This window comes from Ptychodera flava, chromosome 15 (assembly GCF_041260155.1).
Source record: "Ptychodera flava strain L36383 chromosome 15, AS_Pfla_20210202, whole genome shotgun sequence".
In the NCBI taxonomy this organism is placed as follows: domain Eukaryota; kingdom Metazoa; phylum Hemichordata; class Enteropneusta; family Ptychoderidae; genus Ptychodera; species Ptychodera flava.
In genome coordinates this window covers 15,057,518-15,084,493 of record NC_091942.1, presented here as the reverse complement: position 1 = coordinate 15,084,493, position 26,976 = coordinate 15,057,518, and the positions used below count along the sequence as shown (strand labels likewise).

The 26,976-nt window shown below is 37.8% G+C and overlaps 2 protein-coding genes across 3 annotated transcripts; one reads left to right on the top strand and one right to left on the bottom strand.

Annotated features, from left to right (window-relative positions):
* Positions 1-46: 46 nt before the first annotated feature.
* LOC139151285 (zinc transporter ZIP11-like) lies at positions 47-24,169 on the bottom strand. 2 transcript variants are annotated; one of them, XM_070723968.1, is made up of 9 exons: positions 23,943-24,169; positions 14,082-14,120; positions 12,727-12,894; positions 10,617-10,740; positions 9,602-9,784; positions 2,693-2,762; positions 1,624-1,722; positions 1,168-1,326; positions 47-839 (listed from the first exon to the last, which is right to left on the bottom strand). In XM_070723968.1, the coding sequence occupies exons 1-9, from the start codon at positions 24,048-24,050 to the stop codon at positions 761-763; spliced, it is 1,029 nt and encodes a 342-aa protein (XP_070580069.1). In that variant the 5' UTR covers positions 24,051-24,169; the 3' UTR covers positions 47-760. The 2 variants fall into 2 exon arrangements, with proteins under 2 accessions (XP_070580069.1, XP_070580070.1); XM_070723969.1 differs by lacking the exon at positions 23,943-24,169 and adding an exon at positions 23,514-23,612.
* Positions 24,170-25,363: 1,194 nt separating this feature from the next.
* On the top strand, positions 25,364-26,742 carry LOC139152360 (uncharacterized). The gene is made up of 2 exons (XM_070725496.1): positions 25,364-25,867; positions 26,334-26,742. Exons 1-2 carry the CDS (start codon positions 25,546-25,548, stop codon positions 26,366-26,368), a joined length of 357 nt encoding a protein of 118 aa, XP_070581597.1. The 5' UTR covers positions 25,364-25,545; the 3' UTR covers positions 26,369-26,742.
* Positions 26,743-26,976: the final 234 nt, after the last annotated feature.

Here is a 26,976-nt window from a genome sequence, read left to right as displayed (position 1 = left end):
TCCACACTCATTCACTTCTCGAGTCAAAACACACAGACCAATCAGATATGAGCACAGCGCCCTCATGGGGCATGATTTACATAATATACGATTCTCTCATATTTTTAAAACACAGATAAATAGAAATTGAACAGTGATGTGAAAATAATCAAGACTCATTTTCTGAAATCAAGACTTGTTTCATAGAATGGGTTTCTCATCCTGTAGCAGCCAATAGAAAATAAAATCAAGGATAGCTGCCTTGCCAATTCACAACCTGTTACAATAATATTGTGTATCTATCCATTTTGACGATTATAAATTTTATAGTTTTAAAAATTAGATATATGAGCTGACATGTGAGCCAACAAGAAGACTTGAACATGTGAGCCAAAGACTCAAAATTAAAATTTACAAACACTGATTAGAAAATCACATAAGGCATGACAGTAAGTTAAATAGCAGACTAATCCAACATATGACAAAAAAATCATCCTTTAGAATGGTTAAGAAAAACAGAAAAGTGCAGCATGCACAGAAAAGAAGCTGCACAGTCCCCCATGAGGGTCTACGTTTCCTATAGCACATTTTGTCAAAAGTTACATAAAAACATTCAGAGTTCAACTTTATTGCCATTCATTTTGATTGTAAACATAAGTTTGTGGGAACATTGCTCATGAATAGCACTTTTCTGTTCTGAAAGTACGGTAGTGTATTTTACAGCTGGGAAAGAGGCAGCTGTGGTGCGATATTGCATTTGTGACACAGCGCCCTCATGAGGTCAACCTAGGCCAACATCCAATGACATCATGACAATAAATCCAACGATACACCCCCATGAAGCTAGAACACCATTACCACTGAAAATGAAAAATGCAAAAAAAATTCAATAACAATCTCATCTTTCAGAAGCCAGAATAATTTTGAAAACATATGCAAGATGGTTTTGTAGGTTGACCTAAACTTGCAATGTTCACAACCCTATAGATTCTTCATGTGGTGTGACACATCTTTTTTTTGGCGAGAACTTCATACAACTTATTTTCATTCAGATTTTCATCAACTCTATTTACTTGGCGACTGGCATTTAAATAACAATATGGCACTTTTTATATTCAGCAAATTTAAAAGAATTATGTAACTTTTGTCACATTCTGTGACAGAAACTGATCTTCCTGAACCACATACCTTGTTTGAGCCTCAGGTATGATGTCATTTACGACGACATAGACCATGGCACCAGCTGCAAATGCCAGTGCATAGGGCAATAATGGTTCAGCTATCACCATAGCAACAGCACCAAACACGCCAGCTAATGGTTCCACCATACCACTGAGCTGACCATACCTGGAGGAGAAATGATATAGTTAGTTGATTTTTGCAATCTGGAGTAGATTTTTGTTCTGCTGCCTTACTCAACTGTGACCATATACAGATTACATAAAGATCAGCAAATTTCTCAAATATCTAATGCAGACATATCATTAAAATGAACAATATTTTTGCATTGTGTCTGGAAAAATAAAGTCAGATATCATAACGTGTGTCTGAAATTTACAAGCAGGTTCTCAAATTTTTTTTGGTTAAATGCTTGAGATCAATCCATAAAAAGCATTTTAAGAAAAATGACAAGAATCTGCTCACCAAAAACTCTTCCATTTTGAATAGCCAGAACCTCGCAGTGGAAGGCTAACTGCAAGGCCTTCTGGGAAATTTTGAATACCGATGCCCAACGCAAGATTTCTGGAAGGAAATAACAAACACACAGATCAACTCATGAAATAAACAATTTGTGTTTAAATGTTAAAAGGCTACATTAGTCTAATTTGAACCCATTACGTTGACAGATTTAACATGAGAAAGCTGTTTTGTAGTAGTTGTTTTCAAAAGCAACAGATAAAAGTAGATGGACTGATGATGCTGAGCTTTAAGGTAATATGCACCTTGAAAGTGAAAGACTTTTGCTCAAACTTTCCTCAGTGAAACTTTCAACCATTCTCTTACCAAAGCAATAATAAAAATCAGGGGTCACCATGCAAACATTGCTAGTAGAGAGACAAATAACTTGCGATTTCTCGATATTTGAAATCCAAAATGACCACCATGCCTGTGTTAACTCTATGGGAAAAAATAAAATTTTCGATTTTCGAAAAACTAAGACCATGAAAACTTTTCTTTCGCCAAGAGCTTCAAAATGAGCCCCCACAAGTGATAGGTTAGAAGAAAATTGATAAAATTTGAAGGCCCAAATTTCTGTCCCCGAGGTGCATTCTACCTTTAAAGAGTGATAAAATTTAAGGTAGAAAGCTCCTAATGGACAGAAGTTCAGACTATTAAACTTTTATAATATTCTTTTGACCAACCACTTGTTTTGGCTCATTTTGAAGCTGATGGAGTAAATAAAGTTGTCACCAGTTTGGTCTTGTGAAAATCTAGAACGTTATTTCCTCCCCATAGAGATAACACAGGGATGGTGGCCATTTTGAATTTCAAACATCGATACAATATCGGGTAATTTGTTTCTCTAGTACCAAAATTTGCACACTGACCCCTGACTTTTATTGATTCTGAAAAGAATGGTTGAAAGTTTGCTCGGATTAACTTAGGGCAAAAGTTTAAGTCTTTCATTTTTGAGGCAGGAACTACCTTAATAAGAAGCAGACGTGACTGAACTATTCCATTTTAATTCACAGACAGACAGTAAACACCGTACCTTGCACTTTCAAATGTTGCTGTAGGAGTTTTACCAACTGCACCAAATCCAACACCTACCGCTAGACCCTCTGAAAAACAGCAGTAAAAACAAAAATCATAAAATGAATCATGAATTTATGAAATACCAGGACCTCAACACCTCCTTATTATAACTTACAAATACTAAATATACAATGTCCACTAACATAGCAATTATAACTGCACATAACTTCTTCCAAAAGGCACATAGTTCTCGACTTGGAACACCTATTTGTCTAATTGTGTACATACTGAATTCAAGCTTTGTCAGTTTGCTTTCAATTGAATTTGAAATCCATTGAGACAATATATTTTCTGTTTAATGTCTGCAGTAATGTGCTTCTTAAACTGTTTATGGACTAAGAAGTGATTGAAGGCACTCATTTGGGGGGTTTACACGTGTGAGTTAAGTCTGGAGTTGACTCCGGAATAAATTTAAACCTGTGTAAGTTGGACGTGTGAACAGACAACACCGAACTAACAAAGAACTAAATTAATTCGGTGTCGGAGGGCTGGTCCAGGTTCGGTGCTCCGTACTAAACAATGGCCTATTTACACGTGTGACCAGAACACCGAACTAAACGCCGAACTATATCCTGTCTTCGGGCTTGCGGTTATTACCACTATAGACGGTGTTCAAGTAAGAAGCTCTCGAGCCCTGATCGCGGCAACAATTGGTCACAGGAAGAGATCCGGCTACTAATTTCAATCTGGAGGGACGAAAACGTCATCCGTATGATGGATGGCACGTCGAGGGATCGGCAAGTGTATGAAGTCGTCACTGCCAAGGACAGGGAGAAGGGACTCGAGCCGGGACTCGAGAGGACAGCGGAACAATGCCACAACAAAATCAAACGGTTGCGAGCTCAGTTCAAGTCCGTGTCCGACAACAACCGTCGTAGTGGCAGAGCTAGAAAAACGATGCCATTTTACGATGAGTTGTAGGTAGTAAAGGGAAAGCAACTGGTAGTAAAGGGAAAGCAACTCCACACATCGTTCATATTTGGGTTGTTTGCGTTTTGTGTATGATATTGTGTATAATATAAGTGTATATCATGTTTGGCTGTTTTACGTAAAATGTTGCTTAGCCATGGCGAGACGTACCGTAATTTACGTGTCTTGTGTTAATCTGCACTGGAGCGGAGAGACTAATAGAATCTCACACCCCCAAGGACCTGGGATCAGATTTCTCACACGAGTATCCCCAACGAGTGTGAGAAATCTGATCCCAGGTCCTTGGTGTGTGAGATTCTTTTTCTCACATGACCACAAAATGCGTTAAATTCATATTGGACACGTACAATATTATCAAAAATCGTGACAACTCTGTCGTCTGCCGCTGTACTTTGACCTGCTTACTTTGTAGTTCTAGTCCGTGTGTTACTCGTCGTGCCATTGGATAACATTTTGCGCGTGGAACAAACAGACTGCTTATCATCCAATCAGAGGTCGTGTAATATTTACTGCAGAGTGTGGGACGGTTTCTGAGAGTGTGGGATCGATTTATCCCACACTCTCGATCCCGCACTCCCAGCAGCCAGGAATGTGAGAATAATGAGACACTGCGATCCTTTGGCGTTACGTTTCGAAAACAGAGTTTTCTTCATCAGTCGCTTAAAATTCATTTTTGATTGGTGAGACGTGTTGAATGGTTGATTGTTTTTATTTGGTAATATGTTGTTCCACTTACGTTTGGTAGGGAAGCTAGAATGTCTACTGTTTGATCTTGTTGTGTTTGTGTAGGTTCGTGTGAACCTGAGTTTGAGCTATTGTAGTTTTTATGAAATCTGGCACTTATAAGTGTGTCGCTTATATTTCTGTTCCTTCTATATGCGATTATTGGTTGGTTTTGGAACAGTTTTTTTAGTGTTTCGTCTTTTTCAAGTTCACGCCAGTTTTCTGTCAGGGCTTGCTTGATTTTTGTCGTTTCGATGTACGGGCTATACGTTGTTATGAAGACTACTGTATTGTTGGTGGCGTTATTTATTTCGCTTGACCCGAACTAAATTTATACCTTGTGTATGACGTGTAAACGTAAGATCGCTTAGATTGCTGATAAGGAATATTTACAGAGCGACTAATCAGATTCCCTCAGGTTTAAAAAAATACACGTGTAAACCCACCTATTGATTCTGTTCTGTAATGTCTCACCTTGCATGAAGGTATTTTAAAAGTGTTAATCATGTTGTTTGGCACAGTACGAGACCTAATACCCAGCACCAGTGTTTGTCTAATATTTAAACACATACAATCTCATGTAGCAGGCTAACGGCTGATGTGTGGTGTATCACTCACTGCACATGCATAGCAAATATGCAATGTAGATTTCTTTGAGTATCTCATAGAATCTGCCCTGTTGTTCTACTGCTGCCCTTTGGTATCAATGGTTCAGGGAATCAGAATGACAGAATGTACACAGTTTTTGCTGGACAGAAAGTAACAAACATAAAACTACACTGGAAATGCAAATATTTGCTATCAATCAAGGCACTGATAATGCCATTACAATTTTGAGAAAAACGCCCAAAAACTGAAATGAGGGCCTAAAAGTGAATGGGTTTTCAAAACCTACATTGAAAAAATAGTTTCAATGGTTACACTATTCTTTATTTGCCAAGTAGTCGATATTCTTGTCTCAACTCTTTTTGCCTTAACACATTGGGAAAACTTTCAAAATCTGGGATTGAGTTGACAATCAATGGATGGTGGAGGGGGAATGGATGAGGGACTGTGATGGGTGTACCCTAAAACATTACCTGGTATATTATGAACTGTGGTTGTGGCACATTGGTACATTACCTGGTATATTGTGAACTGTGATGGTGGCACATTGGTACCTTACCTGGTATATTATGAACTGTGATGGTGGCACATTGGTACATTACCTGGTATATTATGAACTGTGATGGTGGCACATTGGTACATTACCTGGTATACTATGAACTGTGATGGTGGCACATTGGTACATTACCTGGTATATTATGAACTGTGATGGTGGCACATGGGTACCTTACCTGATATATTATGAACTGTGATGGTGGCACATGGGTACATTACCTGGTATACTATGAACTGTGATGGTAGCACATTGGTACATTACCTGGTATATTATGAACTGTGATGGTGGCACATTGGTACATTACCTGGTATATTATGAACTGTGATGGTGGCACATTGGTACATTACCTGGTATATTATGAACTGTGATGGTGGCACATTGGTACATTACCTGGTATATTATGAACTGTGATGGTGGCACATGGGTACATTACCTGGTATACTATGAACTGTGATGGTGGCACATTGGTACCTTACCTGGTATATTATGAACTGTGATGGTGGCACATGGGTACCTTACCTGATATATTATGAACTGTGATGGTAGCACATTGGTACCTTACCTGCTATATTATGAACTGTGATGGTAGCACATTGGTACCTTACCTGGTATATTATGAACTGTGATGGTGGCACATTGGTACATTACCTGGTATATTATGAACTGTGATGGTGGCACATTGGTACCTTACCTGGTATATTATGAACTGTGATGGTGGCACATTGGTACATTACCTGGTATATTATGAACTGTGATGGTGGCACATTGGTACCTTACCTGGTATATTATGAACTGTGATGGTGGCACATTGGTACATTACCTGGTATATTATGAACTGTGATGGTGGCACATGGGTACATTACCTGGTATATTATGAACTGTGATGGTGGCACATGGGTACATCACCTGGTATATTATGAACTGTGATGGTGGCACATTGGTACCTTACCTGGTATACTATGAACTGTGATGGTGGCACATTGGTACATTACCTGGTATATTATGAACTGTGATGGTGGCACATGGGTACATTACCTGGTATACTATGAACTGTGATGGTGGCACATTGGTACCTTACCTGGTATATTATGAACTGTGATGGTGGCACATGGGTACCTTACCTGATATATTATGAACTGTGATGGTAGCACATTGGTACCTTACCTGCTATATTATGAACTGTGATGGTAGCACATTGGTACCTTACCTGGTATATTATGAACTGTGATGGTGGCACATTGGTACATTACCTGGTATATTATGAACTGTGATGGTGGCACATTGGTACATTACCTGGTATATTATGAACTGTGATGGTGGCACATTGGTACATTACCTGGTATACTATGAACTGTGATGGTGGCACATTGGTACCTTACCTGGTATATTATGAACTGTGATGGTGGCACATTGGTACATTACCTCGTATATTATGAACTGTGATGGTGGCACATGGTACATTACCTGGTATATTATGAACTGTGATGGTGGCACATTGGTACATTACCTGGTATATTATGAACTGTGATGGTGGCACATTGGTACCTTACCTGGTATACTATGAACTGTGATGGTGGCACATTGGTACATTACCTGGTATATTATGAACTGTGATGTGGCACATTGGTACATTACCTGGTATACTATGAACTGTGATGGTGGCACATTGGTACATTACCTGGTATTATGAACTGTGATGGTGGCACATTGGTACATTACCTCGTATATTATGAACTGTGATGGTGGCACATGGGTACATTACCTGGTATATTATGAACTGTGATGGTGGCACATTGGTACATTACCTGGTATATTATGAACTGTGATGGTGGCACATTGGTACCTTACCTGGTATACTATGAACTGTGATGGTGGCACATTGGTACATTACCTGGTATATTATGAACTGTGATGGTGGCACATGGGTACATTACCTGGTATATTATGAACTGTGGTTGTGGCACATTGGTACATTACCTGGTATATTGTGAACTGTGATGGTGGCACATTTGTACCTTACCTGGTTTATTATGAACTGTGATGGTGGCACATTGGTACATTACCTGGTATATTGTGAACTGTGATTGTGGCACATTGGTACCTTACCTGGTATATTATGAACTGTGATGGTGGCACATAAGTACATTACCTGGTATCTTATGAACTGTGATGGTGGCACATTGGTACATTACCTGGTATATTATGAACTGTGATGGTGGCACATTGGTACATTACCTGGTATATTATGAACTGTTATGGTGGCACATTGGTACATTACCCGGTATATTATGAAATGTGATGGTGGCACATTGGTACATTACCTGGTATATTATGAACTGTGATGGTGGCACATGGGTACCTTACCTGGTATATTATGAACTGTGATGGTGGCACATGGGTACATTACCTGGTATATTATGAACTGTGGTTGTGGCACATTGGTACATTACCTGGTATATTGTGAACTGTGATGGTGGCACATTGTACAACCTTGGTACATTACCTGGTATATTATGAACTGTGATGGTGGCACATTGGTACATTACCTGGTATATTGTGAACTGTGATGGTGGCACATTGGTACCTTACCTGGTATATTATGAACTGTGATGGTGGCACATTAGTACATTACCTGGTATCTTATGAACTGTGATGGTGGCACATTGGTACATTACCTGGTATATTATGAACTGTGATGGTGGCACATTGGTACATTACCTGGTATATTATGAACTGTGATGGTGGCACATTGGTACCTTACCTTATATATTATGAACTGTGATGGTGGCACATTGGTACATTACCTGGTATATTATGAACTGTGATGGTGGCACATTGGTACATTACCTGGTATATTATGAACTGTGATGGTGGCACATGGGTACATTACCTGGTATATTATGAACTGTGGTTGTGGCACATTGGTACATTACCTGGTATATTGTGAACTGTGATGGTGGCACATTGGTACATTACCTGGTATATTATGAACTGTGATGGTGGCACATTGGTACATTACCTGGTATATTGTGAACTGTGATGGTGGCACATTGGTACCTTACCTGGTATATTATGAACTGTGATGGTGGCACATTGGTACATTACCTGGTATATTATGAACTGTGATGGTGGCACATTGGTACATTACCTGGTATATTATGAACTGTGATGGTGGCACATTGGTACCTTACCTGGTATATTATGAACTGTGATGGTGGCACATTGGTACCTTACCTTATATATTATGAACTGTGATGGTGGCACATTGGTACATTACCTGGTATATTATGAACTGTGATGGTGGCACATGGTACATTACCTGGTATATTATGAACTGTGATGGTGGCACATGGGTACATTACCTGGTATATTATGAACTGTGGTTGTGGCACATTGGTACATTACCTGGTATATTATGAACTGCGATGGTGGCACATTGGTACATTACCTGGTATATTATGACCTGTGATGGTAGCACATTGGTACATTACCTGGTATACTATGAACTGTGATGGTGGCACATTGGTACATTACCTGGTATATTATGAACTGTGATGGTGGCACATGGGTACATTACCTGGTATATTATGAACTGTGGTTGTGGCACATTGGTACATTACCTGGTATATTGTGAACTGTGATGGTGGCACATTGGTACCTTACCTGGTATATTATGAACTGTGATGGTAGCACATTGGTACCTTACATTATATATTATGAACTGTGATGGTGGCACATTGGTACATTACCTGGTATACTATGAACTGTGATGGTGGCACATTGGTACATTACCTGGTATATTATGAACTGTGATGGTGGCACATTGGTACCTTACCTTATATATTATGAACTGTGATGGTGGCACATTGGTACCTTACCTTATATATTATGAACTGTGATGGTGGCACATTGGTACCTTACCTGGTATATTATGAACTGTGATGGTGGCACATTGGTACATTACCTGGTATATTATGAACTGTGATGGTGGCACATTGGTACTTTACCTGGTATATTATGAACTGTGGTTGTGGCACATTGGTACATTACCTGGTATATTATGAACTGTGATGGCTATTATTAAAAGAAGTATCCTTCTCCAACTGTTCTTTCTTTGTTCAAATGAGAGATTCTGTTTTGATAAAATGCCTTCCTCTGCAGCGTCCATGTATGTCGATGGATTTCCACCTCGTCTCCTCTGCGTCGTATTCAGTGGTCCATTTTCTGGTAATCCTGAAACCAGCGAAGATGAATTTTGACAATTATATTAAAGTGCCCCTTGGGTGTATCTTTTTGCATTTCACTTACTGAAAAAAAATACCATTCAATCTTTGGAGAACTCTTTTAGATTCCAGTAATTATACCATATTGTCTTTGAAAATGTTACTAGTTCAATCCTTGGTGATTCATTTGCCAGATTAAATCGAGACACTTATACATATGTTTGCTACATCCAGATTTGAGTTGCAACTTACTGATTACTAAGTTGTTAAAATCTAAGTTAAGTGTTCGTCACCAATGTTTGAAAAACATTTGGTGGTCACACTTAAGTAAGCATTTTTCATAAGTTGCATTAGATGTCAAACCATCATATTGAAAAAAAAACGTGAAAAAGATACAACTACTCCAGGTCAGAATAATAAAACCCGGATTGTACAATGTCTAGGTACTCTTCATACATTTATTTGTGTTTTGGTACACAGAAGATAATATATTTAACATTTTCATTATTTCATGCAGTTGACTTGCCTTCACCAGTCTGACCTTTGACATTTGACATGTACTGATTGGAATAGTCTGTTTGAAGTGAGAAATATTATCCTCTTCTTGTCACCTATATCACTACTTTTGTACAAGATTATATGCTGCACTAAAAGTTATATAATCATCGAACAGTCAAATGTAAAAATACTGAAATATGTTGATTCTGATGTTGTTGTAAAACAGATAGCTAACTTGTATGACAACATTCTTTAACTGATGCTGTCCTTCCTGATTTGGCTCTATGTGATTATCATGAATGATACGGAACACTATCTTACTCATAACTGCGGCATAGACTCACCTATATATGTTGTTGAACTGTCATTTTGTAATTCACCGTCCAAAATCTGGAAGTCTTCATTTTCATCACTGTGAAATTTGTCTTGAGTTTGAATGGCGAGGGCAATGTTTGGTGAACTTACACCCTGGGTGGAAAAAGAGAAATATAAAATGCATGAATTATTTCCTCGAAGACTGAGATTATCAATGGCTTTACATTGGAAGGTTACCTGAGATACCTTGACACAACTGTGCTAAATTCTTTGGTCATAATCTGCATAACTTAGGGAGCCTTTTATAATCTGCTCAACCTAAGGGGCCTTTCATAATCTGTTTAAGGGGCCTTTCCTTATCTGCTTAACTTAGGGGGCCTTTCACAATCTGCTAAATTTAAGGGGCCTGTCATAATCTGCTAAATTTAAGGGGCCTTTCATAATCTGCTTAACTGGGGAACTTTCCTTATTTGCTTAACATAGGGGGCTTTCATAATCTGCTTAACTAAAGGGTCTTTCATAATTTATACAAAGAAACATACCCCTAAAATAATGTCTCTATGGCTGCCAACACCAACACACATAGCCTTATTACTGTCATCTTATCACTCAAACTAGTATTTCCCTTCTTTGATAGTCACTGCTTTATTATATCTTTGTAGCAGATTGTTTGCTTTATTCTGTGAGATTCAAGCCACCTGAAGAAGATTTTCAGACTACTGAGATACTTTATGGCTGTATTTGACCTAAAGGGAATTGACATGGTTGTAAAACAATTCTATGAACTGTGAGGCTTTTGGCATGTACATATACGATAGGAAACTTTTAAACAGATAGCTCACACATCTCCAGATTTAGAACACTGTCAATCAACTTGAAATCACATGTCACGAAACCCATTTTGTGATAAAGGTGGATTGTTGATACTGTCAATATATATATATGATAACCCTGTGTACAGAGGCACATGTCAAGGAGTGGAATATTGTAGGAGTCACACAGACTGATAAAACAAGAATACATTCTGCAATGTCATCATATGCCTAGACAGTAAATGAATATAGAATTTAATATTCAGCTATATGGTGGCATACATAAAACAATATTCTTCAAAAATTTTCACATCTCTCTGAATTCAAATTTTAGGAAATGTGTTTTGTTTTAAATACATTGCACAATTGTATTATGGTGTGGTGAAAAATTACTGAGTATACACCTTTGACACTGGAATTTCTTTGTTGAGCATTTACCGCGGGGAGTGGAAAGATGGGGGTGGGGGTGTCACAGTTCAAAGTCACCAAACTGAATTTTGTTTAAAAGTATGAACGATTTCAATAAACTTTCTTTCCAAAAGCCATATCTGATTTGACAGATCACCCAATCAATGCCCATCAATTGTCTGTGTATGTATTTATACATTTTTGAAATATCAAAACTACACTAATCATCTGTTGCAGTTTCAAACTTGAATTCCTCATAATTTTTAAAAATAAAATGAGAAAAAACAGACAACTTCAACAAATTCAACATCGTAGAAGGAAAGGAATACCATTTGGAAAATGTTGATCTGCAGTACTTTAAAAGGAACTTAAAACTTAAGTACATATCTGGAGAGAGAGTTGGTTTGTTTTAAACCTGTCACCCCCATTTCACTATATAATGGTCCACCCATCTTATTGAAAATAATGCGACTGTATTTGACAGTGTGTGTCCATTTCTCTAACCTCACACCACCGTGGTTTGGTCTATTCTCAGTGTTATTAATGGTAATTGTGGACCTGTTTACAGGAATTGGTATAAATGTAACGGTATAAAAACTATACTTGAAATACAGCACGGAGGAAAATATGAAACACACATGTATAGGACAATAATATATATGAGACTGACTGGTCCATTTGAAAAACATCCATTGTTAGTTTTGTCTCCTCTCAAATTCTGAAATTCTCATTGGAATTACGTCACTCCATGACAATAAATGTGAGATATTTTGAGTTACATTATGAACACTGACCATAAAATAGTCATGTTTCAAAGCCTCATTGTCATGAAAATGTATCAAACAAGCTTTTGTATTTAGCATCACAAAACAATTGATTTGCCCGTCTCAATTGAAGAACACAATTGACAGCTACCTACCAAATATGGAAGAAGTCTGTCGGCAAAGTAGACGAACAGGGCACCCAGAGCAAAACCAGTAGCTACCGGCAGAAAAGAAAGCTCTCCATTCTGTCCATATGTACCAGACTGTTCAGCTAATTCTATGGCTGGTGCAAGCAACGACCAATACGATGCTGCTAACATCACCTGTGTGAAAAAATGGCGAAAAAAGATGGTTTTACAACAGAAATGTGTTTTTCCTTTACATTTCATTGTATTCAATTATTCCTAGTAGTGCAACAAAGATATCTCCCACATAAGAAACATGAGATGTTTAGTTATACATAATTACTTGTATGTCTGATGGCTGTGAGTGGTACATGTGTACATGAATCCATGATAATGAATGACTTTAGTAGTTTAGTTGTGAGCTTTCAGATGATTTTATTCCAAATATGTTCATTCCTTAATTTCTCTACATGATGGTTATTTCTGGCAATTTTCTTTTCTTCAATTGTTCAAAGCTTCCACACTGAAAGCAATCCATACAAATTTTAACACAGAGTAATAAGATCCTGTTCAATTTCCACTCATTATTTATAAATCAGCCGTAGAATTCTGAGATGAATTTTTCATCCAAATGAATTAATATTCAGCAGTTTAAGACTGCAAAACAATAAATAGTTTATGAAAACACAAGCCCAGTCAAACAGTTCCCTTGATACGGTTGTCAATTATTTACATCAAAAAGCTGGAATGACTAGAAAAGAATTGTTTTTTTCACCAGAGCAGTAATAACAATAAAGGACAAATTGTCAAAATTGTATTCTGGGACAATTTGTTCAAAAAAAAGAAAAAAAATTATCAAGCCACAAAACGCAGTTTCATATTCACTTTTGTTATTCATCATAATCTTCTAAATGACAGTTTCAAAAGAAAAATTTCAGTCTGAAAAATGACTATAGAGTTGTGAAATATTTATGTTCTTTTATAGCATTTGTAGAAAATTTCCTGAGAGAGAATTGAGTTGACAGTAGGGTGTCGTATTAAAATGGAAATGGGTTTCATTTTTAATGTGATGTTCAGGTCAATACAAATACAAAGTTTGATAACAAAAATGTTGTCAGAAAACACGAGATATATCGGAATTATGTCAAAAAATATAATAAAATACACATAATCAATTGTTTTATGACAACAGGAGAATAGATTGTTTTGTTGGATGTATCCTAGGAAATGCTTTCCTGGTAAGTGTGAAAAGCTGCATGTTATTATAGGAACATTCTCCAATCCAGTGAAATTAACTCCAAGTACTATCCAAACCTCAATGTTGGAACATTTTCAACAAACACATAAAAATGGAAAAAGGTTTACAATAAAATTTGCTGTCTTACCCCTGCAGCAAATCCAAGGCTTCCATCGAGTACTTTCCTCTAAAAAGAAAAGAAAAGAAAAGACACAGTTATCACCTCATGGTTGTTGATCAACATTCTCTTTACAGCAACTGATAGAGAGGCATTTCTATAGTAATGATAAAGTATACAAACTAAAATGCAACAGTTGATTTGAGAAATATTATTCACAAAGTTTTTTTTATTTAAAGACTTATCAATGTGCACAGACATTTTGTGTGTGATATCAAAGAAACACAAATGAAAGCAGCAAGTTTTCAAATTTTTTTTTAAGCTATTTCAAATTTAGACAAACGCACATGAAACTTTTGGTACTGGTGTATAAGATCATTAAGAAACTGAATTTGCAAGAAAAGCAACAATGTGAAACACCAACGGCCCACTGGATTTCCATTTAAATTTCAAGAGATATTCGGCCAAATCTTAATAACATCCGAGACTTTTCAAAATTCAATGCTATAATTATGTGTCTTTCACTGAGGTATGTAAAATTTTATCCAAAAAATGCTCAATGGAATAAAATTGACAGATTTTACAAGTTCTAAACAATATGTACGACACAAGAACCCCAAATGTACTGAGAAAGCTGCATAAATGGAACAAATCTGCACATGTGAATAAGCACACTTAGAACACTGCCAGTGTTTAGCAACTGTACAGGCAATGAATCCTTCAGTATCACCACAGGTAGCGCCACCTTTCTGTATGTACCATAGAGCAGAAAAAAGCTCCGGATCACGGAAATGTGTAACTTACAGTATCACTTATTGAAAGAAACCTGAGAAAAGGCTTACACTTTCCATGGAAAAGTCAGAAGACTGAGTGAATTTGTCATGAAACCTGAAAGTAGGCTGAAAATTGTAACCAGAGCAGTCGGTCTATATCCCCTATAGTCAAGTTTGACATATACCTTTCCAACATACAGATCTAGATTCAATTTTCAACAAATCTCTCTATAAAGTATTTACAACTTAAATGGTTTCAATATCAAATGAATTGTTACTAGCGCAGCTATAAGTAATCTCCTTATCAACATTTATTGATGAGATCGGACAGAATAAAAGATCTTGCCTTACCAGCCTAGGTACATCACTTCCACATTTCTACCTTAGCTAATTTTGAAATGATTAGTAGATGTTAAATGCAAATATTGCCGCTTCATAACACTGTGAACACATTTGCCAGAAACAACATTATGGTGATTCATACTTTCATTGACAGTGTAGTAAGTGTTACAGAAATTTATAATGGGAAAATTTACTGCTGTCTTGAAAAAAAATTGAGGAACAACAAGTTGCAGCGTCATCGATTGCAAGTTTACCCTTTTTACAAGGACTTTGGTTCAAACTATGATGATTTTACATGGAGTTTACAAAAGACCATGGTCTCATGATAAAAATATGTACAACATGTAGAACCATATGGTATGGTTAGGTGAAAATATGGGAATTTTTCTAAGTGTATCAAATTGTATCAATTGTATATAATTGTATCAAAAATTCTAAGAAATCACTTTAGCAATTATGCCTCATTTCAATTTAAATATGACTTAAGTTTCATTAAAGTCCCATACATTTGAAAACTGTTGATCTAAATTCTGAAAAAATAAATACAGGAAAGTTTTGTTATTGCCTGTTCAATTCCTTATAGGGCTTCTAGCTGCAACTTTGATGATTTCGTTTCACCACTTTTTGTTTTTAATGTCCACTACAATTTCTCGTTTGACTCCAAGCATGTTGAGATACACAGTATTCAGTCCGTAAACACAGACTGTACATGCGTAAACTGTTTTATTGGACACCGTGGTGCGAAGCACCAAAGGTGTCCTATGTCGCCACAATGTCTGTGTGTGTGTCCGTCTGTCCGTCCGTCTGTCCGTCTGTCCGTCCGTCCGTCCGTCCGTAGACAGATTTTGTTCCACTCATAACTTAAGAACCCTTAGGTCCAATGTCATGCAATTTGGTATTTGGTATTATCATGATGAGACTTAGATCTGATTAGATTTTGGTGGGTGTGGCTTATTAATTAATTGCTCATTTGCATATTTTATGACTTTTTTCGTTCACGCAGATATCTCAGAGACGCCTGGAGCGATTTCGTTCAAACTTGGTGAAAGGATAGTACTCTACCTCATACAGATGCACGGTGATTTGTTTCACAATGTGATCAAATTTGGCCGTGTTAGGGGAGAACCATTTGATTTCTGGGGGGGGGTATGGAGGATTTTGAGAAAAAAAAATTTGTCGCCAGGTGAGATACAAGAAAAAAAAAATTGATCCTGCCATGGCCTGAGAAAAAAAAAATTGTCATAACAGACAGAAGTGAAAAAAAAAATTGTCACAATGCACCAGAAATTAGCAAAATTTGGAAACCCTATTCTCATGTATTCTTTGCCGGCGCGCCGCCATAGGCGGCGCAAATGTTTTTACCACAAGCAATTCTTATGTTTTTTTCCCAGCACTTAAGATATAAGCATGCACTACATAGGTCTACTTACACCTCAGTGCACTCAATGTTTTCCTTCCTTTCCTGACCCAAGAAATCATATTTCAGGATTTCTGTTGCAATATCTCAATGGCATAGGCACTATCTAAAGGGGACTTTTTGACTTCTGTAAATTGTGAAAATTTTAAAACACAAGACAGGAGTCAATAAACTAGTGTTAAAATCAATATAGTATTCTCTTAATATAAATATGTTAGGAAGATGTACAAGTTGACAATGAAAAATGAGGAACAACAAATGTAATGAAATACAAGGGAGAGGGTCACTAAAAACATTGAAAACTTCAGGGGGCGTTACTCAAAATGTGGAGAGGAAGAAGGGGACGGGTTACTCAATTTATTTTGGCGAAATAAATTGAAACACATCTCAGATTGCACCATTGCACACATCCATTTCTCAAAATTTTCAATGCGAGAGGGGGGCACCCCCTCTCGTGCTCTCCCCCCCTTGGCTCTTCTAACAGTGTTACTGGTAAAAGACAAATTTAAAATACCTATCGGATTGCACTACACTGCACCGTGGCGCACATCAATTTCTCAAAATTTTCACAGGATCTAGGACAAAACTGAACTGTTGTGAATTCATCCTTTATTATCACAGAGACATGTTTTCATTTACCTCACTTCAATGACCATTTTGACAGTTAAACATACCATATTCATGCTTTTCATTAGAAGCTGGCAGCTGGAGAAATGACACAAGAAGGTCACAAATTTCGGTTCCTGTATATTTATTTATCTTCAGTCTCTGGCAAACAGAACTCTTTTTCACAAATTGTATTGTCATTGTTTGGTTGTTGAATATTGTGACACAAACACTGATCATGCATAAAATGTAAAAATATTGCAGTGTTCAATGTCATTTTCAAACAGTTTTACCAAATGCAAAATAACCTGAAACTCCTCTCAGATTGCACCATTAAACACATCAATTTCCCAAAATTTCCAATACGAGAGGGGGAAACCCCCTCTCGTGCTCTCCCCCTTGGGGTGTTCTAACAGTTTCACTTAGTAAAAAAAAAATTAAAAAACACCTCTCAGATCGCACCAGACTGCACCATTGCACACATCAATATCTTAAACTTTCCATGAAAGATAGGGGAAAGCCCCTGTGACACTTTCCCCCTAAGCCTCTCACGTGTTCTCCCCCTATACTTTCAAATTCTGCCCGGTCAGATATCCTAGTGAAAACCTTGTCATAATACCCATCCAAATTAAACAATATACTATATGGTTAGATACTGCGTGAGCTTTTATATCTTTATTTTATTGTGACTTGCAATTTCATTTTGATGGGTTCACCTTTTTTGAACCATCATGAGATAACTGATGATAGTCTAGCAGAGTACATCAGGATTTCAAAGGTCTTTACTGTAAATTGCTGTATTTTGTAAATTTTACAAATACATTTATTTGTATTTAACTTTTCTAAGTGGGGGGGATCAGTCAAAATTTCAGAGTCAGAGAGGGGAGTTACTCAAATTCATCATGGTTGACGGGGGGGGGGGGGGGGGGGGGGGGGTGTCACTTGAAATTTCTGAGTTTCAGGCCGTAAATAATGACGGCTCCCTTATATACAACGCATCACAAACTTGATGACAAAGAAAAAAAAATTTGCATTGCTACTCCATTTGAAAAAAAAAAAATTGATGCAGCTCTCACAGTAGAAAAAAAAAATTGCTGTCACTGTGACAGGAAAAAAAAATTTGCTCCCATACCCATTTCCTCCATACCCCCCCCCCCAAAATCAAATGGTTCTCCCCTTAGAGGACTTTTTAGTTTTCGCCTCCATAGACTCCCCTGTATAAGGCAATCCATAGACTCCCATGTATAAGGCAATCCATAGACTCCCATGTATAAGGCAATCCATAGACTCCCATGTATAAGGCAATCCATAGACTCCCATGTATAAGGCAGTCCGTAGACTCCAATGTATAAGGCAGTCCATAGACTCCCATGTATAAGGCAGTCCATAGACTCCCATGTATAAGGCAATCCATAGACTCCCATGTTTAAGGCAGTCCATAGACTCCCATGTATAAGGCAGTCCATAGACTCCCATGTATAAGGAAGTCCATAGACTCCCATGTATAAGGCAGTCAATAGACTCCCATGTATAAGGCAGTCCATAGACTCCCATGTTTAAGGCAGTCCATAGACTCCCATGTATAAGGCAGTCAATAGACTCCCATGTATAAGGAAGTCCATAGACTCCCATGTTTAAGGCAGTCCATAGACTCCCATGTATAAGGCAGTCCATAGACTCCCATGTATAAGGAAGTCCATAGACTCCCATGTATAAGGCAGTCCATAGACTCCCATGTATAAGGCAGTCCATAGACTCCCATGTATAAGGCAGTCCATAGACTCCCATGTATAAGGCCAAGAAAAATAAAAATTTAGTTTCTCATCGTATTCATATTGCAAAAAGGATGCAGTGACACAGTTTTTAGTCCCCACAGATAAAGTCCAGGGGGCTCATACATTTGGTCATGTCAGTCCGTCAGTCCATCCATGTGAGTCCATCCGTTCACGCAGATATCTCAGACGCTTTGACAAAATGTCACGCGACCTTTGACCTCAAATATACATATTTGTCCATAACTCGGTAACCACAAGTGCTAAACCTTTCATATATGGTATGATGGGACACCCTATGATGCCACATATTGTACCTCATTAATTATGTGCATATCTAATTTTGAGCAAGCCAATAGAACTAGAGGTCTGATTTTTGGTATATATGGATAACTTAGCAATACAATTTTTTTGACAAAATGTCATGTGACCTTGGTGACCTTTGACCTCAAATATACATATTTGTCCATAACTCAGTAATCACTAATGCTACACCCTTCATATTTGGTATGATGGGACACCTTATGACGCCACATATTGTTCCTCATTAATTATGTGCATATCTAATTTTGAGCGAGCCAATAGAGCCAGAGGTCTGATTTTCGGTATGTACGGATAACTTAGCAATGCTTTTTTTTTGACAAAATGTCACGTGACCTCAATGACCTTTGACCTCAAATATACATATTTGTCCATAACTCAGTAACCACAAGTGCTGCACTCTTCATATTTGGTATGATGGAACACCTTATGACGCCACATATTGTACCTCATTAATTATGCACATATCTAATTTTGAGAGAGCCAATAGAGCTAGAGGTCTGATTTTTGGTATATAGGGATAACTTAGCAATACAATTACTTTGACAAAATGTCACGTGACCTCGGTGACCTTTGACCTCAAATATACATATTTGTCCAAAACTCAGTAACCACAAGTGCTACACCCTTCATATTTGGTATGATGGGACACCTTATGACGCCACATATTGTTCCTCATTAATTATGCACATATCTAATTTTGAGCGAGCTAATAGAGCAAGAGGTCTGATTTTTGGTATGTAGGGATAACTTAGCAATACAATTTTTTTGAAAAAATGTCACGTGACCTCAGTGACCTTTGACCTGAAATATACATATTTGTCCATAACTCAGGAACCACAAGTGCTACACCCTTCATATTTGGTATGATGGGACACCTTATGACGCCACATATTGTACCTCATTAATTATTTGCATATCTAATTTTGAGCAAGCCAATAGAGGTAAATGTATGATTTTTAGTATATAGGGACAGACTATAGGATAGAAATTTTTTGACAAAATGTCATGTGACCTCGATAACCTTTTACGTAAAATACACGATTATGTCAATAAATAAGTAACCACAAGTGCTATGTCCTTTATATTTAGTAGGATGGGAGACCTTATGACAACACATGCTTTACCTCGTTAATTATGCCCATATATAATTGTGGGCAAGCCAATAGCTAGAGGTCTGAATTTTGGCATATATGGATTAATTAGCAATACAATGGGGTTTTTGTTCAAAATGTCACGTGACCTTGATGACCTTTGACCTTGAATATGCATATATATGCATAACTCAGTAACCACAAGTTCTTTACGCTTCAATTTTGATAGGATAGTAGACCTTAAGATGTCACATCTTGTACCTCATTTATTATGCACATATGTATTTCTTGGCTGGCCAATACAGCTAGAGGTCTGATCTTTTTTCCCGATTTAGAACCATAACTTAGACATGCCTCTTGTTTCAAAATGGGAACAATGACATCGACCTATGTGTCCATAGATCTGAACATATACACTCCAGTGATACTTCTTAATGACCTCATTTCCCTGCCCCATCAAGACTAATACTCCTATTACAAGTGGGGACTATGTCAATGTCAATGACTTGTTACTTCTATACAGAATATTATCTCACATAGTGAGTGTCTGAATATTATTCTGAATTGTATTCCAAAGCACATTCTGAAAGGACTCTTCTGGAATATACAGAATATTATCTCACATAGTGAGTGTCTGAATGTTATTCTGAATTGTATTCCTAAGCACATTCTGAAAGTAACTCTTCTGAAAATTTCACATTCTTTGCCACTGCACCATCTCCCTAATACATATCGACCCACGGTGTCCACTCAAGTCTCACTTTGATTATCTTTGACGAGTGAGTTCTAGTCTAGACTAGAATTCAAGTTTACACAATAACGGCTGCATTTTCCACAAATAGATGTGGTGTTTTGTTAAGCTATTAACAGTACATGCTTCAACACGCTTTGGGGAGTAGAACAAGAACTTGCGATTGACATGCATAACAAAAAAAGCTTATGAAAAACTAATCAAAAGTTACAGCTACTGGCCTTTTAAGACAAAACTCTCAATATTGAGATTCTGAATTCAATCCTTAAATTAAAACCTTTAATTCCAGGAAATCTGCTTTGCTTCAAATAGTTAAAAATATACCAAAAAGCATCTAAGCCTAGGCCAGCAGACATGTTTAATCAACAGTACCTGATAGATACACTGATGCAAAGAAGTATCATATCTGCATTAAGACAGTCAACAGAAAATGTTTGTCTTGCTGATAAGGATGAACAAGGCACAACCCCCAAAAGAGATCTTTAGAATAGATTGAAATCAGTAAACTGCATGTATTATCATGGGCGGTTTGTGTCTATACTTTTATTAACATCAATATGAAAGACAGTATTGTCGTATGCTTAAATGTTTGTGATTTTCGTGGTTTTTACTTTTTAATAGTCTTTCTTTGTAACCCTGCTGCAAAACAAAGTGATTGGCTATATATAATTGCACAGACTTTTACTAGAACAACTTAAATGAGCTCAGATTGACCATTGAAATTTTACACAGTGCCACAGGCAGCACATGAAGTTGGAGTTATTTTTCAATGCAGGGCCGTAGGATGCAAAGGGTTAATGAATCAAACCTGATGATTTTTTTGGGGTGGGGGTGGGGGTTGCCACATTTATGATTGATGATTTTTTTTGGGGGGGGGGGTCTCAAATTTAGAAAGTTGATTTTGAGGGGGGGGGTTGCTTTTTACATTTCATTTGTTGCTTAAGTTCCACCAACCCCCTTCCCTGTAAAAAATGAATGCTCCCTTAGTATCTCTTTGCATGTTGATAGAGGCAAGGATGATACAACTACAAAGGACATTGATGAAAAAGAGATAATTGGTCTGAACAATTGGTGTGAATGTTATCAAGAAAAAGTATGAAGTCTTCTTTTTAACTTTCATGAGCTAAATATTTCACACATAAAAGCAAAGCTTCCTTCTGCTGTCTATAGATAAAAGTGGTCAGGAATTCAATATCTGAATTTTTCAAAGCATGGAGGTACATGCTCACTAGTACCTCCATATTAGAAGTCAGAAAACTGAATCTCCATATTTTATGACATAAATTTTCAATCTTTCCTTAAAACAAGATACTGCGTCTTGATAGCAAATAGGATTTGTGTGATGGTTTGTAAAACTGAAGTCAGAGCAATGTAACTCTCATTTCAGATATTACATCAGTACTTGATGAAGTTGGAAAAACATGTAGAAATCAAATGAAATAAACAAACTTGGGGAAGGGTGGGACAAAACTATGGTATTGAATGTAACTGACGCCTTGGACACTGGTGTGACAAGTCTGATAAATATTCAGAATTCAGACTTATCACACACAAATAACCCAATTCAATTCATTCTTAATGAATGCAAATTTATAAATATATCAGTGGGTAGGTTTTAAATGTAATCCATTGGATCTAATACTTTATTGCCGGCAATTCTGCTGGTTGAATTTTCATTTTACATAATGTCTTCACTTCCAAGGACAGTGTTCACTGAGTTATCACTTTAAGATGCTCCCACAACTTGGTCAGCAGCAAAAAAGATGCAAAACCAAGGTTGTTGTGTTGATGCGGTATTATTGATATAATTTTAAAATAAATAATGCTGTGCTCTACTTTTGCATTTCTTGTCGACTGAAAATAAATAAAAACTTATTGTCCTTGTTTGATGATCATTAAGTTTTCACTGATTTTTGTAACCTTCTTCGCTCCTGCCATGATTTTGCCAATCGATGAAGAAGTGTGACGCGGGTTTTTTTAAACGGTGGAAAACTTTATATAACAATTAGCCCATTTTTGTGTTGTCTAGATGTCATTCCTGAACAGGAAATCTCGTTTCATATTCCACACAGCACAAAGAGTACTGAAACTGAACGTGAATCAGCAGTTCTCTGAATTAGCACGGCAAGATTTTCAAGGAAATTTACTGGAAATTGCTACGTATACTATGCAAAAGTATTGTTCCATACACAGCTTTACAATGTCGTTTTCAAATCTAGGGATTTGGTTCATAAATGCCTTCCACTCTATGTTCAAAGTTGAATGAGCAACACTTTTAACATGGCATGTAAGTACACCGTCATCACGAGTCACTGGTGTCCTTTCTCGGTTTGTCTTCAAACATACGCCAGCACCAAGCTATCTTATCCTGACAACGTATACTCACATGTAACTTATTGACTACAACATATTGGACATGAATGAATGGACGTTCAGTTCATCAGCACTGTACACGTGGCCGTTGACGATTGTCTATATGACTTCATAAACATATCACTGAGTATTACGTGTCTAATAAAAAGTCTCGATACTAATCCTAGCGTGCGGCGCCGGTCATCGGAGCTGAACACCTGTTTTTTGGGGTCAACGTCTGTGCTCACTTTCACTACTTTCGAGTGCGATATTTGCCATAACAAACTAATGGTGAGGACCGCTGCCCGGCCCTAGTTTTGAACGGAAAAAAAAGGATGGCTAGAACCGAAGTCATCACCATGACCGGCGTTACGATCTATGTGCACATCCCTGGCAGTGACTCGATTGGCGTGTAATCTTATCTTGGTCCCCCGGCTTGGACAACAGTCCTTGACGAGCTTACCTTTCCTGATGTGAACACAAACACAAGTGCAGCTCCGGCCGCTGTAAGGCCCCAGGTGAACAGCGTTCCTAGTAAAGCCTGGACAACCGGGCTGTAGCCAACCAACATCTTTAGAACTCAAAATCTAAGCATGTATGATTACTGCATAAGGAAGCGCATGCATAGCTTTGCATGGAAACACGGAAGTATATTGTATTGAACGTTGTTCGTTACCTTTTTCCTCCACTATCTTGCCCTCTATCAGATTTGTCGTGGAATGCTTTTGTTTTTTTAACGTTATGTACCGGTGACGCCGGTGTTGTTGTCTCTGCCAGTTTGGTCGGTTTGAAAATATATCAACTTTTGTCTCGTACGTTTTCGCGCTTTGTCTAATTGACTTTATTTTGTTTATTTCTCTTTCTGTGATATCTATGACGTTATTGACTGTCGGTTATTCCATTAATATTGCACCCATCGATTACTAAGTAACATATTTAATTTTGTTTCACTTGTCTATTTATATTACACAATCATTGTTATCGATAATATTTTACATATTGCGTTGTGTTTCCAGCGTGTACTTTTTCTCTTTTAACTTTCTAAACCACTGACTTTTAAGATTATGTCTCCAAGACCAGAGGTACTGCAACGGGTGACAACGTGAAAAAGGGAATTTTGCCTAAAACCGGAACCAAACTGGAAGACTATTTAAGTTTGAGCGATGAACAGATAACAGATACTTTTTGAGGGCTCGCCATATGAATTTAGCCGTAAACATACTTTTAAACTCAATAAATGTTAGAAAACAAGTAATTTTGAATATTCATGTCCATATCATACATAATTAAAACCAAGTAGTATTATACTGTTCAGAATTACAGCTAATTGTCGACGTCTTTTGTGGCAATGCCAACATTTGGCCGGCCCTGCTCCGAGTCGCGCCCTATATACTGCTTGACCACCTTCCCGTCTGATAAGTTTACTTTAAAGGGATACAGTTGTCGGAACTGCGCTCAAAGGTCGCGTGGGACCCATATGACCAATGTAAACACTGTAAGGTACTATGGTGATTGGTGAAAGTTAAAACGTGTGCCATGATCTACATCGTATAATTTAAATGTTGCAGCTATGATGATGAGGTGCATCCCCCATTCCCGATATCATGCATGAAATACATTGTTTGTGAACAAGAAACTCGCACAGGTACATTTGCTGATTACGAAAATCGCAAGTTTTCAAGTGATCACTTCTGCCATTTGGTCTGCTGGCGGACAAGTCAGCCGATAATCAGATAATCTGTAATCATGTCCATTCGCCAAGTCACTCAAAGCGCGCATAAACATGCCGCCATGTGACGTAGCCGTATCGTGGCAACGACGGCAAAACATTCGTTTCTACGGCAGTTGCGCGATTTTCGATTTTTTTGCCATGGAACGTTGGAATAAATTTGGATTCGAATTTCCAGTCAACAATCACGACAATGATGTTGCCATTATTGATCGCGATTGTTGGAAATGTCTGATTCTATATACCACTGCACTGACCAATCTGGCGATATGCCCACCAACTAAACCGTCCTTCTCATATACTTAAATTGTGAGTATTCTCGCAAATTTTTGGCGCGATGTCTGCACCCGACAGTACAAGATACTGGTTTTACCCGACCTACATGACCGACAAGATTCGTTACGAAGAGAACTTTCAATCCATACTGGATCTGGAGTACTATCTCCTCTCCGACATCCCTTCCGAGATCAAGCCGGACGACTTCCAAGTCTACGAAATCGCACTGGCCATCCAGCAGGTTGTCGAGGGAGAGAAGTACGACCCGGTTATCAAGCGACGCCTTCTGCTGGCCGCGTTGGTGTCCGGTCTGTTTGCCGCAGATCATGTGGTCAATTTCCAATTGATGATGGATGAACTTCCGCTGCCTTGTCTAGAAGGAGGTAGGCTGAGATTATTTTTATGATGATGATGAAGATAATGATGACGACGACGATGATGATGATGATGATGACTACTGAGAAACTGGTGACAATTACAAAACATCCCATCACTCTATTGTTTCATTATTTTTCTTCTGTAACCCCTTTCTAGTCCTCTATTTCTTTATCGTCACTCACTGCACTATCATCACTATTGGAGATCACCAATTCCCTAATGACAATACTTTCATAGGAGGATGCACGTGATGGAACGTCTTTATGCGACCAATAAAAACAGCACAATTGGCAAAATCATGCATAATGTTTTGAAAATGCGAAAAATAGTTTAGGGTTGGAGGGTTTTTCATAGGGTAGGTCACGTTAAAGGCAACATGTCCTTTCTATTTGGCACATAAAAGCATAATGCAAGTTTCCATGATGATGAACGATTAATGTGATGACCTTTTATTACACTCATTTTTTTCAGATATTCAACGGGATGAAGATACTATTGCGACATGAGTTAAACCTGGGATATCCGCCTTGAACTTGAAAGTTACACGAACTATTCGAGTTCCTCTTGGTCAAAAGTCGCCTTGATTCTCATCAAATCTGAGAAGACTTCTACAATCGTACGCGAAAAAAACATGGTGAATGTCATCACGGCATCACGTAGCTGGATATGAAAACAGGCTGTCGGCGATGCTAGCAAATATCGAATTACATGCACTTACGCATTGCTGAAAGTGTATCACATTTGCCGGTTTTCCCCGTCATCTTTTATGACGATTTCGTCGACTGATCCGGTGTGACGAGCGGAAGTCATCATTCCGTTGCTGTGAATTAGTCTCACAATATTTGCTATAGGCCTAAACTTATCTTTGCTGTCGACCGTGTCTCCTAATAAAAACACGCTCACACAAGTAAAGGAGTCCGAGTATTTTAATTTATTCCCCTTCTAAAACACTCTGGCTGTAGAATATATATATATGTAAAAATCAACTTCTAACATTCAACTATGGTATACAAGAAGGAAAAGCTACTTGTCTATTGAAAATGCAGTGGCCCAACGCGCGCATTACAAATTACTAAACCTCACAATCCCCTCCCCTCAACGAAAGCTTGAACCG